This window comes from Somniosus microcephalus, unplaced genomic scaffold, assembly GCF_052327205.1.
Source record: "Somniosus microcephalus isolate GS21.2 unplaced genomic scaffold, FLI_Smic_1.0 unresolved_chr3, whole genome shotgun sequence".
NCBI classification, from domain to species: domain Eukaryota; kingdom Metazoa; phylum Chordata; class Chondrichthyes; order Squaliformes; family Somniosidae; genus Somniosus; species Somniosus microcephalus.
This window is the reverse complement of record NW_028225181.1, coordinates 52,503,193-52,515,908: the sequence shown is the minus strand read 5'-3', so window position 1 is coordinate 52,515,908 and position 12,716 is coordinate 52,503,193. Positions and strand designations below refer to the sequence as shown.

Sequence of the window (12,716 nt, the reverse complement as noted above, 5' to 3'; positions counted from 1 at the left end):
AGGAGGACTGAGGGGAGCGGGAGGAGGAGACTGAGGGGAGCGTGAGGAGGAGACTGAGGGGAGCGGGAGGAGGAGACTGAGGGGAGCGGGAGGAGGTGACTGAGGGGCGGGGAGGAGGAGACTGAGGGGAGCTGGAGGAGGAGACTGAGGGGAGCGGGAGGAGGAGACTGAGGGGAGTGGGAGGAGGAGACTGAGGGGAGCGGGGAGGAGCAGACTGAGGGGAGCGGGGAGGAGGAGACTGAGGGGAGCGGGGGAGGAGGAGACTGAGGGGAGCGGTGAGGAGGAGACTGAGGGTGAGCGGGAGGAGGAGGCTGAGGGGGAGCGGGAGGAGGAGACTGAGGGGAGAGGGAGGAGGAGACTGAGGGGAGCGGAAGGAGGAGACTGAGGGGAGCGGGAGGAGGAGACTGAGGGGAGAGGAGGAGTGAGCGAGACTGAGGGAGCGGGAGGAGGAGACTGAGGGGAGCGGGAGGAGGAGACTGAGGGGAGTGGGAGGAGGAGACTGAGGGGAGTGGGAGGAGGAGACTGAGGGGAGTGGGAGGAGGAGACTGAGGGGAGTGGGTGGAGGAGACTGAGGTCAGTGGGAGGAGGAGAGTGAGGGGAGCGGGAGGAGGAGACTGAGGGGAGTGGGAGGAGGAGACTGAGGGGAGTGGGAGGAGGAGACTGAGGGAGTGGGAGGAGGAGACTGAGGGGAGTGGGAGGAGGAGACTGAGGGGGAGCGGGCGGAGGAGACTGATGGGAGTGGGTGGAGGAGACTGAGGGGAGTGGGAGGAGGAAACTGAGGGGAGTGGGAGGAGGAGACTGAGGGTTGTGGGAGGAGGAGACTGAGGGGAGCGTGAGGAGGAGACTGAGGGGAGTGGGAGGAGGAGACTGAGGGGAGCGGGAGGAGGAGACTGAGGGGAGTGGGAGGAGGAGACTGAGGGGAGTGGGAGGTGGAGACTGAGGGGAGTGGGAGGAGGAGACTGAGGGGAGTGGGAGGAGGAGACTGAGGTAAGTGGGAGGAGGAGATTGAGGCGATTGGGAGGAGGAGAGTGAGGGGAGCGGGAAGAGGAGGCTGAGTGGCGTGGGAGGAGGAGACTGAGGGAAGTGCGAGGAGGAGACTGAGGGGAGTGGGAGGAGGAGACTGAGGGGAGTGGGAGGAGGAGACTGAGGGGAGTGGGAGGAGGAGACTGAGGGGAGTGGGAGGACACTGAGGGAAGTGGGAGGAGGAGATTGAGGGAAGTGGGAGGAGACTGAGGGAAGTGGGAGGAGACTGAGGGGAGCGGGAGGAGGAGACTGAGGGGAGTGGGAGGAGGAGACTGAGGGGAGTGGGAGGAGGAGACTGAGGGGAGTGGGAGGAGGAGACTGAGGGGAGTGGGTGGAGGAGACTGAGGTAAGTGGGAGGAGGAGAGTGAGGGGAGCGGGAGGAGGAGACTGAGGGGAGTGGGAGGAGGAGACTGAGGGGAGTGGGAGTAGGAGTCTGAGGGGAGTGGGCGGAGGAGACTGATGGGAGTGGGAGGAGGAGACTGAGGGGTGCGGGAGGAGGAGACTGAGGGGAGCGGGAGGAGGAGACTGAGGGGAGCGGGAGGAGGAGACTGAGAGGAGTGGCAGGAGGAGACTGAGGGGAGCGGGAGGAGGAGACTGAGGGGAGTGGGAAGAGGAGACTGAGGGGAGTGGAAGGTGGAGACTGAGGGGAGTGGGAGGAAGACTGAGGGGAGTGGGAGGAGGAGACTGTGGAGAGTGTTATGAGGAGACTGAGGGGAGTGTTATGAGGAGACTGAGGGGAGTGTTATGAGGAGACTGAGGGGAGTGTTATGAGGAGACTGAGGGGTGTGTTGTGAGGAGACTGAGGGGAGTGTTATGAGGAGACTGAGGTGAGTGTTATGAGGAGACTGAGGGGAGTGTTATGAGGAGACTGAGGGGAGTGTTATGAGGAGACTGAGGGGAGCGTTATGAGGAGACTGAGGGGAGTGTTGTGAGGAGATTGAGGGGAGTGTTGTGAGGAGACAGAGGGGAGTGTTATGAGGAGACTGAGGGGAGTGTTATGAGGAGACTGAGGGGAGTGTTGTGAGGAGACTGAGGGGAGTGTTGTGAGGAGACTGAGGGGAGTGTTATGAGGAGACTGAGGGGAGTGTTGTGAGGAGACTGAGGGGAGTGTTGTGAGGAGACTGAGGGGAGTGTTATGAGGAAACTGAGGGGAGTGTTGTGAGGAGACTGAGGGGAGTGTTATGAGGAGACTGAGGGGATTGTTGTGAGGAGACTGAGGGGAGTGTTGTGAGGAGACCGAGGGGAGTGTTGTGAGGAGACCGAGGGGAGTGTTGTGAGGAGATTGAGTGGAGTGTTGTGAGGAGACTGAGGGCAGTGTTGTGAGGAGACTGAGGGGAGTGTTATGAGGAGACTGAGGGGAGTGTTGTGAGGAGAATGAGGGAAGTGTTGTGAGGAGACTGAGGGGAGTGTTATGAGGAGACTGAGGGGAGTGTTGTGAGGAGACCGAGGGGAGTGTTGTGAGGAGACTGAGGGGAGTGTTGTGAGGAGACTGAGGGGAGTGTTGTGAGGATACTGAGGGGAGTGTTGTGAGGAGACTGAGGGGAGTGTTCTGAGGAGACTGAGTGGAGTGTTATGAGGAGACTGAGGGGAGTGTTGTGAGGAGACTGAGGGGAGTGTTGTGAGGAGACTGAGGGGAGTGTTGTGAGGAGACTGAGGGGAGTGTTGTGAGGAGACTGTGTGGAGTGTTATGAGGAGACTGAGGGGTGTGTTGTCAGGAGACTGAGGGGAGTGTTATGAGGAGACTGAGGGGAGTGCTGTGAGGAGACTGAGGGGAGTGTTGTGAGGAGACTGAGGGGAGTGTTATGAGGAGACTGAGGGGAGCGTTATGAGGAGACTGAGGGGAGTGTTATGAGGAGACTGAGGGGAGCGTTATGAGGAGACTGAGGGGAGTGTTGTGAGGAGACTGAGGGGAGTGTTATGAGGAGTCTCAGGGGAGTGTTATGAGGAGACTGAGGGGAGTGTTGTGAGGAGACTGAGGGGAGTGTTATGAGGAGACTGAGGGGAGTGTTATGAGGAGACCGAGGGGAGTGTTATGAGGAGACTGAGGGGAGTGTTGTGAGGAGACTGAGGGGAGTGTCATGAGGAGACTGAGGGGAGTGTTATGAGGAGACCGAGGGGAGTGTTGTGAGGAGACTGAGGGGAATGTTATGAGGAGACTGAGGGGAGTGTTATGAGGAGACTGAGGGGAGTGTTATGTGGAGACTGAGGGGAGTGTTATGAGGAGACTGAGTGGAGTGTTATGAGGAGACTGAGGGGAGTGTTGTGAGGAGACCGAGGGGAGTGTTATGAGGAGACTGAGGGGAATGTTATGAGGAGACTGAGGGGAGTGTTATGAGGAGACTGAGGGGAATGTTATGAGGAGACTGAGGTGAGTGTTATGAGGAGACTGAGGGGAATGTTATGAGGAGACTGAGGGGAGCGTTGTGAGGAGACTGAGGGGAGTGTTGTGAGGAGACTGAGGGGAGTGTTATGAGGAGACTGAGGGGAGTGTTATGAGGAGACTGAGGGGAGTGTTGTGAGGAGACTGAGGGGAGTGTTGTGAGGAGACTGAGGGGAGTGTTGTGAGGAGACTGAGGGGAGTGTTGTGAGGAGACTGAGGGGAGTGTTATGAGGAGACTGAGGGGATTGTTGTGAGGAGACTGAGGGGAATGTTATGACGAGTCTGAGGGGAGTGTTATGAGGAGACTGAGGGGAGTGTTGTGAGGAGACTGAGGGGAGTGTTATGAGGAGACTGAGGGGAGTGTTATGAGGAGACTGAGGGGAGTGTTGTGAGGAGACTGAGGGGAGTGTTGTGAGGAGACTGAGGGGAGTGTTGTGAGGAGACTGAGGGGAGTGTTATGAGGAGACTGAGGGGAGTGTTATGAGGAGACTGAGGGGAGTGTTGTGAGGAGACTGAGGGGAGTGTTGTGAGGAGACTGAGGGGAGTGTTGTGAGGAGACTGAGAGGAGTGTTGTGAGGAGACTGAGGGGAGTGTTATGAGGAGACTGAGTGGAGTGTTATGAGGAGACCGAGGGGAGTGTTATGAGGAGACAGAGGGGAGCGTTATGAGGAGACTGAGGGGAGTGTTGTGAGGAGACTGAGGGGAGTGTTATGAGGAGACTGAGTGGAGTGTTATGAGGAGACTGAGGGGAGTGTTGTGAGGAGACCGAGGGGAGTGTTATGAGGAGACAGAGGGGAGCGTTATGAGTAGACTGAGGGGAGTGTTGTGAGGAGACTGAGGGGAGTGTTATGAGGAGACTGAGGGGATTGTTGTGAGGAGACTGAGGGGAATGTTATGACGAGTCTGAGGGGAGTGTTATGAGGAGACTGAGGGGAGTGTTGTGAGGAGACTGAGGGGAGTGTTATGAGGAGACTGAGGGGAGTGTTATGAGGAGACTGAGGGGAGTGTTGTGAGGAGACTGAGGGGAGTGTTGTGAGGAGACTGAGGGGAGTGTTGTGAGTAGACTGAGGGGAGTGTTGTGAGGAGACTGAGGGGAGTGTTGTGAGGAGACTGAGGGGAGTGGGCTGAGGATTTCGATCGGATTTGGATGTAGTAATTGAGGGTTGTTTGAAGCATGTGCTGAGGAGAGTGGGATGCAGTGACTGACTGGAGTGGGCTTTAGTGTCTCGGGAGTGCGCTGTTGTGATAGAGGGACAGGCCAAGGTGTGACTGAGTGGAGTGAGGTTATTCTCGCTCGATCATGCTAATCTCCCTCCTGTTTGCTCTCACTCCTCTAACTCCATATCTCTCTCATGACTTCTTTCCCCCTATTCTACCTCCCCTCGCTCTCAGCTATTCTATTTCATGCCTGTTCTCTCTCACTCCTGTGCTGTCTCTGTCTTTATCTCTGTCTTTATCTCTGTCTGTCTGTCTCTCTCTCTGTCTCTCTCTCTGTCTCTCTCTCTGTCTGTCTGTCTCTCTCTCTGTCTCTCTCTCTGTCTCTCTCTCTGTCTCTCTTTCTCTCTCTCTGTCTCTCACTCTCTCTCTCTCTGATTCTCTCTCACTCTCTCTCTCGCTTTCTCTCTGATTCTCTCTCTCTCTCTCTCTGCCTCTCACTCTCTCTCTCTCTGATTCTCTCTCACTCTCTCTCTCTCTCTCTCTGATTCTCTATCACTCTCTCTCTCTCTCGCTTTCTCTCTCTGATTCTCTCTCTCTCTCATTCTCTGTCTTTCTTGCCTTCTCTCTTTGATACTCTCCCTCTGTCTCTCTCTCGCCTTCTCTCCCTGATTCTCTCTCTCTGTCTCTCTCTCCTTCTCTCTCTGATTCGCTCTGTCTCTCGCTTGCCTTCTCTCTCTCTGTCTCTCTCTTTCCTCTCTCCCTGTTTCTCTCTCGACTTCTCTCCCTGATTCTCTCTCTCTCTCTCTCTTTCCTCTCTCCCTGTTTCTCTCTCGACTTCTCTCCCTGATTCTCTCTCTCTCTCTGTCTCTCTCTCTCTCTTTCCTCTCTCCATCTCTGTTTCTCTCTCGCCTTCTCTCCCTGATTCTCTCTGTCTCTCTCTCCTCTCTCTGATTCGCTCTGTCTCTCGCTTGCCTTCTCTCTCTCTCTCTCTCTTTCCTCTCTCCCTGTTTCTCTCTCGACTTCTCTCCCTAATACTCTCTCTCTCTCTGTCTCTCTCTCTCTCTTTCCTCTCTCCCTCTCTGTTTCTCTCTCGCCTTCTCTCCCTGATTCTCTCTCTCTGTCTCTCTCTCCTCTCTCTGATTCGCTCTGTCTCTCGCTTGCCTTCTCCCTCTCTCTCTCTCTTTCCTCTCTCCCTGTTTCTCTCTCGATTTCGCTCCCTGATTCTCACTCTCTCTCTCTCTCTCTTTCTTCTCTCTCTCTGTTTCTCTCTCGCCTTCACTCCCTGAATCTCAATCTCTCTCTCTCTCTTTCTTCTCTCTCTCTGTTTCTCTCTCGCCTTCACTCCCTGAATCTCACTCTCTCTCTCTCTCTTTCCTCTCTCTGTCTGTTTCTCTCTCGCCTTCACTCCCTGAATCTCACTCTCTCTGTCTCTCTCTTCTCCTCCTTGCTCTCTCTCTCTCTCTCTCTCTCTCTGAGTGATGGGGCAGAGGTGTGAGGTAATGCTGCACAGAGAGACGAGCGATCACATAGGGAGAGGGAACAAAAGCAGGCGAGAGAACGGAGGGCAGAGAATGAATATGCAGAGAGAGCAGCCTGGACACAAGAGGGGTGAGATAAAAAGTGATTAAAAGAGAGGGAAAGGAAAGAGCGAAAGTAAAATAGGGGAAAGAGAGCATGAAATAGAGGGGAGCAAGAGTTCTAAATACATCCCGTGACCTGCGCTAACCTCTCAGCATGTTTAACCTTTTGAAGTTGTGACTGTTGTTTTTAGATATGCAGTACAAGCGGATTAATGTGCAGATCACTTCAATGACAAAACTCGATGATGAAACGGTGAAGAGAATCGCTGTGGAGAGGGTGAGAGACTGCACTGCACTGAGAGCAAACACAGGGCGACAGCAGATCGTCCCTCTCGCTGTCTGAATTCACTGATGGACATCAACACATCAGATATGTAACCAGCTCCACTCCCCCCTCTGGATATCATCCTGTCACCCAAACCACCTCATTCACGGAGCTGTGGTACAGAGCAGCTCGAGGGGCTGAATGGGCACCTCCTGTTGTGTAATAGGTTCGAGGGGATGATTGGCCTCCTCCTTCGCCTGTGTAATAGGCTCGAAGGGCTGAATGACCTTCTCCTGTTCCTATGTAGTAGGCTTGAGGGCCTGAATGCCCTCCTCCTTTTCCGTGTAACAGGCTCGAGGGGCTGAATGGGCTCCTCAGGTTCCTGTGTATCAGGATCAAGGGGCTGAATGGCGTCCTCCCCTGTGTGACAGGCTCGAGGGGCTGAATGACCTCCTCCTGTTCCTGTGTAACAGGTTCGAGGGGCTGAATGGCCTCCTCCTGTTCCTGTGTAACTGGCTCAAGGGACTGAATGGCCTCCTCCTGTTCCTGTGTAACAGGGTCGAGGGGCTGAATAACCACCTCCTGTTCCTGTGTAACAGGCTCAAGGGGCTGAATGGCCTCCTCCTGTTCCTGTGTAACAGGGTCGAGGGGCTGAATAACCACCTCCTGTTCCTGTGTAACAGGCTCAAGGGGCTGAATTGCCTCCTCCTGTTCCTGTGTAACAGGCTCGAGGGGCTGAATGGCCTCCTCCTGTTCCTGTGTAACAGGCTCGAGGGGCTGAATGGCCTCCTCCTGTTCCTGTGTAACAGGCTCGAGGGGCTGAATGGTCTCCTCCTGTTCCTGTGTAAAAGGCTCGAGGGGCTGAATGGCCTCCTCCTGTTTTTGTGTAACAGGCTCGAGGTGCAAACGGGACTCCTCCTGTTCATGTGTAGCAGGCTCGAGGGCAGAATGGCCTCCTCCTGTTCCTGTGTAACAGGCTCGAGGGGCTGAATGCCCTCATCCTGTTCCTGTGTTGCAGGTTCGAGGGCTGAATGGCCTCCTCCTGTTCCTGTGTAACAGGCTCGAGAGGGCTGAATGGCCTCCTCATGTTCCTGTGTAACAGGCTCGAGGGGCTGAATGACTTGCTGAGGGTAGGATCAGATCACTTTGTCGCTCATTTTCTTTCTCTGTCTGTGTCTCTCTCTCTCCCCCTCTGTCTCTTCCTCTCTCTCTGTATGTCGCTGTTACTCCCCCATTCTATCTCTCACTGTCTCTCTCTCGGCCTGTCTGTCTCTCTCCCTGTTTCTCACACACTCTCTCTCTCTCTCTCTCTGTCCATCTGTCTCTGTCTTTCTCTCTCTGTCTCTGTCGTTCTCTCTCTTTCACTGTCTCTCTCTATCTATCATTCTCTCTCTGTATCTGTCTTTCTCATGAACTGTCTCTCTCTGTCTATCTCTCTCTTGCTCGCTCTCTGTCACTGTATCTTTGTATCTCATACACTGTCTATCTCTGTCACTGTCTCTGTCTATCTCTCTCTTGCTCTCTGTCACTGTCTCTGTCTCTATGTTTCTAATACACTGTCTATCTCTGTCACTGTGTCTCTCTGTCTATCTCTCTCTTGCTCTCTCTCTGTCACTGTCTCTGTCTCTATGTTTCTCATACACTGTCTATCTCTGTCACTGTCTCTCTCTGTCTATCTCTCTCTTGCTCTCTCTCTGTCACTGTCTCTGTCTCTGTTTCTCATACACTGTCTATCTCTGTCACTGTCTCTCTCTCTCCATCTCTCTCTTGCTCTCTCTCTGTCACTGTCTCTGTCTCTATGTTTCTCATACACTGTCTATCTCTGTCAATTCAATTCAATTCAATTCAATTCAAATGCTTTATTGGCATGAAAGTTTACAGAGAACCATATTGCCAAAGCTTACATTGCAAAAAGGTACAGTTTTCTAACATTCTGTAGGTGTCAATCGATTTGACATTTGTTGGGTACATACAATATTACTTTTAAACAATATTAATTTTAAACAGTCTTTGTACTTCATTTGGTACGTTCAATATTAATTTTAAACAGTCTTAATTTTAAACAGTCCTCAGGTTGTGACATGTTGTTACATATTTGGCCCCAAGTTTTGGTCTGTCTCCTTCTCCTAGGACTAATCTCAATTTTGACAGATCGTCCAATTCCTTGAAATCTGGGGTTGTTTGGCTTAGCTTGTTGAATAATATGTTTCTTGATGTGTTGAATTTTTCGCATTTTAGGAGGAAATGCATTTCTGTTTCAACCTCGCCAGCCAGACATTGATCGCATATTCTATTCTCTCTAGGCTGCCAGGATTTCTTGTATCTGCCTTTTTCAATTTCCAGTTGGTGGTCGCTTAGTCTGTACCTGGTGAGGGTCTGTCTCTGTTTTGTGTCTCTGATGGTCGTGAGGTAGTCTGCCAGTTTATATTCTCTTTTTAGGGCCCGGTAACATTCTAATCTGCTTTGGCTTTCGGTTATTTTGTTCCAATGTTCCAGGTAGGTTTCTTTGCATTTTTTAATGATTTGGTTCACTCGGATTGGTGTTTGGACGGCTGTGTTGGCCTGGGGCTGGTCAGGGTCCGGCTGAGTACTTAGTTTCAGTAGCAGCTGACTCAGGGGACTCTTTTCTGGGTTTAGCAATTGGGTCTGAAAGGCTTTGAAATGAAGGGTGTCTGGGGAGCTAGATTTGAGGTGATTTAGGAAGTTTAGTGCTCGTTTTTGGATGTTTATTATCAGTGGGTATCTGCCTAGTTCGGCTCTGCATGCATTTGTTGGCGTTTTTCTTTGGGTGCGAAGGATGCTTCGGCAGAATTCTGCATGTAGGGCTTCTATTGTGTGTTTTTCCCATTTAGTGTAGCTTTGGTGATTTAGCGGGCCCCATACTTCACTACCGTACAGTGCAATGGGCAGGATTATGCTGTCAAATATTTTGAGCCAGATTTTGATTGGGATTTGGATGTTGTAGAATTTTCTTTTTATTGCATATAGGGCTCTTCGGGCTTTTTCTTTTAGTGCATTCACTGTCACTGTCTCTCTCTGTCTATCTCGCTCTTGCCCTCTCTCTGTCACTGTCTCTGTCTCTATGTTTCTCATACACTGTCTGTCTCTGTCACTGTCACTCTCTCTGTCTATCTCTCTCTTGCTCTCTCTCTGTCACTGTCTCTGTCTCTATGTTTCTCACACACTGTCTCTCTCTGTCACTGTCTCTCTGTCTATCTCTCTCTTGCTCTCTCTCTGTCACTGTCTCTGTCTCTATGTTTCTCATACAATGTCTATCTCTGTCACTGTCTCTCTATCTCTCTCTTGCTCTCTCTCTGTCACTGTCTCTGTCTCTATGTTTCTCATACACTGTCTATCTCTGTCACTGTCTCTTTCTGTCTATCTCTCTCTCGCTCTCTCTCTGTCACTGTCTCTGTCTCTATGTTTCTCATACACTGTCTATCTCTGTCACTGTCTCTTTCTGTCTATCTCTCTTTCGCTCTCTCTCTGTCACTGTCTCTGTCTCTATGTTTCTTATACACTGTCTATCTCTGTCACTGTCTCTCTATCTCTCTCTTGCTCTCTCTCTGTCACTGTCTCTGTCTCTATGTTTCTCATACACTGTCTCTCTGTCGCTGTCTCTCTGTCTATCTCTCTCTTGCTCTCTCTCTGTCACTGTCTCTGTCTCTATGTTTCTCATACACTGTCTATCTCTGTCACTGTCTCTTTCTGTCTATCTCTCTCTCGCTCTCTCTCTGTCACTGTCTCTGTCTCTATGTTTCTCATACACTGTCTATCTCTGTCACTGTCTCTCTATCTCTCTCTTGCTCTCTCTCTGTCACTGTCTCTGTCTCTATGTTTCTCATACACTGTTTATCTCTGTCACTGTCTCTCTCTGTCTATCTCTCTCTTGCTCTCTCTCTGTCACTGTCTCTGTCTCTATGTTTCTCATACACTGACTATCTCTGTCACTCTCTCTCTCTGTCTATCTCTCTCTTGCTCTCTCTCTGTCACTGTCTCTGTCTCAATGTTTCTCATACACTGTCTATCTCTGTCACTGTCTCTCTCTGCCTATCTCTCTCTTGCTCTCTCTCTGTCACTGTCTCTGTCTCTATGTTTCTCATACACTGTCTATCTCTCTTTTGCTCTCTCTCTGTCACTGTCTCTGTTTCTCATACACTGTCTATCTCTGTCATTGTCTCTCTGTCTATCTCTCTCTTGCTCTCTCTCTGTCACTGTCTCTGTCTCTATGTTTCTCATACACTGTCGATCTCTGTCACTGTCTCTCTGCCGATCTCTCTCTTGCTCTCTCTCTGTCACTGTCTCTATGTTTCTCATACACTGTCTATCTCTGTCACTGTCTCTCTCTATCTCTCTCTTGCTCTCTCTATGTCACTGTCTCTGTCTCTATGTTTGTCATACTCTGTCTATCTCTGTCACTGTCTCTCTCTGTCTATCTCTCTCTTGCTCTCTCTCTGTCACTGTCTGTCTCTATGTTTGTCATACACTGTCTATCTCTGTCACTGTCTCTCTCTGTCTATCTCTCTCTTGCTCTCTCTATGTCACTGTCTCTGTCTCTATGTTTCTCATACACTGTCTATCTCTGTCACTGTCTCTCTCTGTCTATCACTCTCTTGCTCTCTCTCTGTCACTGTCTCTGTCTGTATGTTTCTCATACACTGTCGATCTCTGTCACTGTCTCTCTGCCGATCTCTCTCTTGCTCTCTCTCTGTCACTCTCTCTGTCTCTGTTTCTCATACACTGTCTATCTCTGTCACTCTCTCTCTGTCTATCTCTCTCTTGCTCACTGTCACTGTCTCTGTCTCTATGTTTCTCATACACTGTCTATCTCTGTCACTGTCTCTCTCTCTCTATCTCTCTCTCGCTCTCTCTCTGTCACTGACTCTCTCTATCTCTCTCCTGCTCTCTCTCTCTCACTGTCTCTGCCTCTATGTTTCTCATACACTGTCTATCTCTGTCACTGTCTCTCTATCTCTCTCTTGCTCTCTCTCTGTCACTGTCTCTGTCTCTATGTTTCTCATACACTGTCTATCTCTATCACTGTCTCTCTCTCTGTCCATCTCTCTCTTGCTCTCTCTCTGTCACTGTCTCTGTCTCTATGTTTCTCATACACTGTCGATCTCTGTCACTGTCTCTCTGCCGATCTCTCTCTTGCTCTCTCTCTGTCACTGTCTCTGTTTCTCATACACTGTCTATCTCTGTCACTGTCTCTCTGTCTATCTCTCTCTTGCTCTCTCTCTGTCACTGTCTCTGTCTCTATGTTTCTCATAAACTATCGATCACTGTCACTGTCTCTCTGCCGATCTCTCTCTTGCTCTCTCTCTGTCACTCTCTCTGCCTCTGTTTCTCATACACTGTCTATCTCTGTCACTCTCTCTCTGTATATCTCTCTCTTGCTCACTGTCACTGTCTCTGTCTCTATGTTTCTCATACACTGTCTATCTCTGTCACTGTCTCTCTCTCTCTATCTCTCTCTCGCTCTCTCTCTGTCACTGTCTCTCTCTATCTCTCTCTTGCTCTCTCTCTCTCACTGTCTCTGCCTCTATGTTTCTCATACACTGTCTATCTCTGTCACTGTCTCTCTCTCTCTGTCTAGCTCTCTCTTGCTCTCTCTCTGTCACTGTCTCTGTCTCTATGTTTCTCATACACTGTCTATCTCTGTCACTGTCTCTCTCTCTGTCTATCTCTCTCTTGCTCTCTCTCTGTCACTGTCTCTGTCTCTATGTTTCTCATACACTGTCTATATCTGTCACTGTCTCTCTCTCTATATCTCTCTTGCTCTCTCTCTGTCACTGTCTCTTTCTGTCTATCTCTCTCTTGCTCTCTCTCTGTCACTGTCTCTGTCTCTATGTTTCTCATACACTGTCTATCTCTGTCATTGTCTCTCTCTGTCTATCTCTCTTGCTCTCTGTCACTGTCTCTGTCTCAATGTTTCTCAAACACTGTCTATCTCTGTCACTGTCTCTCTCTGTCTATCTCTCCCTTGCTCTCTCTCTGTCACTGTCTCTGTCTCTATGTTTCTCATACACTGTCTATCTATCACTGTCTCTCTCTGTCTATCTGTCTTTTGCTCTCTCTCTGTCCATGTCTCCATCTCTATGTTTCTCATACACTGTCTATCTCTGTCACTGTCTCTCTCTGTCTATCTCTCCCTTGCTCTCTCTCTGTCCATGTCTCTGTCTCTATGTTTCTCATACACTGTCTATCTCTGTCACTGTCTCTCTCTGTCTATCTCTCTTGCCCTCTCTCTGTCACTGTCTCTGTCTCTATGTTTCTCATACACTGTCTATCTCTGTCACTGTCTCTCTCT

General features: G+C 50.7%; 1 protein-coding gene and 1 long non-coding RNA gene across 2 annotated transcripts in view; both read left to right on the top strand.

Annotated features, from left to right (window-relative positions):
• Positions 1-8,926, top strand: part of LOC147091447 (uncharacterized) — a 32,244-nt gene extending 23,318 nt beyond the window's left edge. Inside the window, exons 8-9 of the mRNA XM_085976450.1 lie at positions 6,333-6,418; positions 8,710-8,926. Coding sequence (XP_085832576.1) covers positions 6,333-6,418; positions 8,710-8,778 — 155 coding nt within the window. The 3' untranslated portion in view covers positions 8,779-8,926. The remainder of the gene's footprint in view (positions 1-6,332; positions 6,419-8,709) is intronic.
• The window catches only part of LOC147091441 (uncharacterized), a 347,011-nt gene that overhangs the window by 104,899 nt on the left and 229,396 nt on the right, over positions 1-12,716 (top strand). The window lies entirely within an intron of this gene.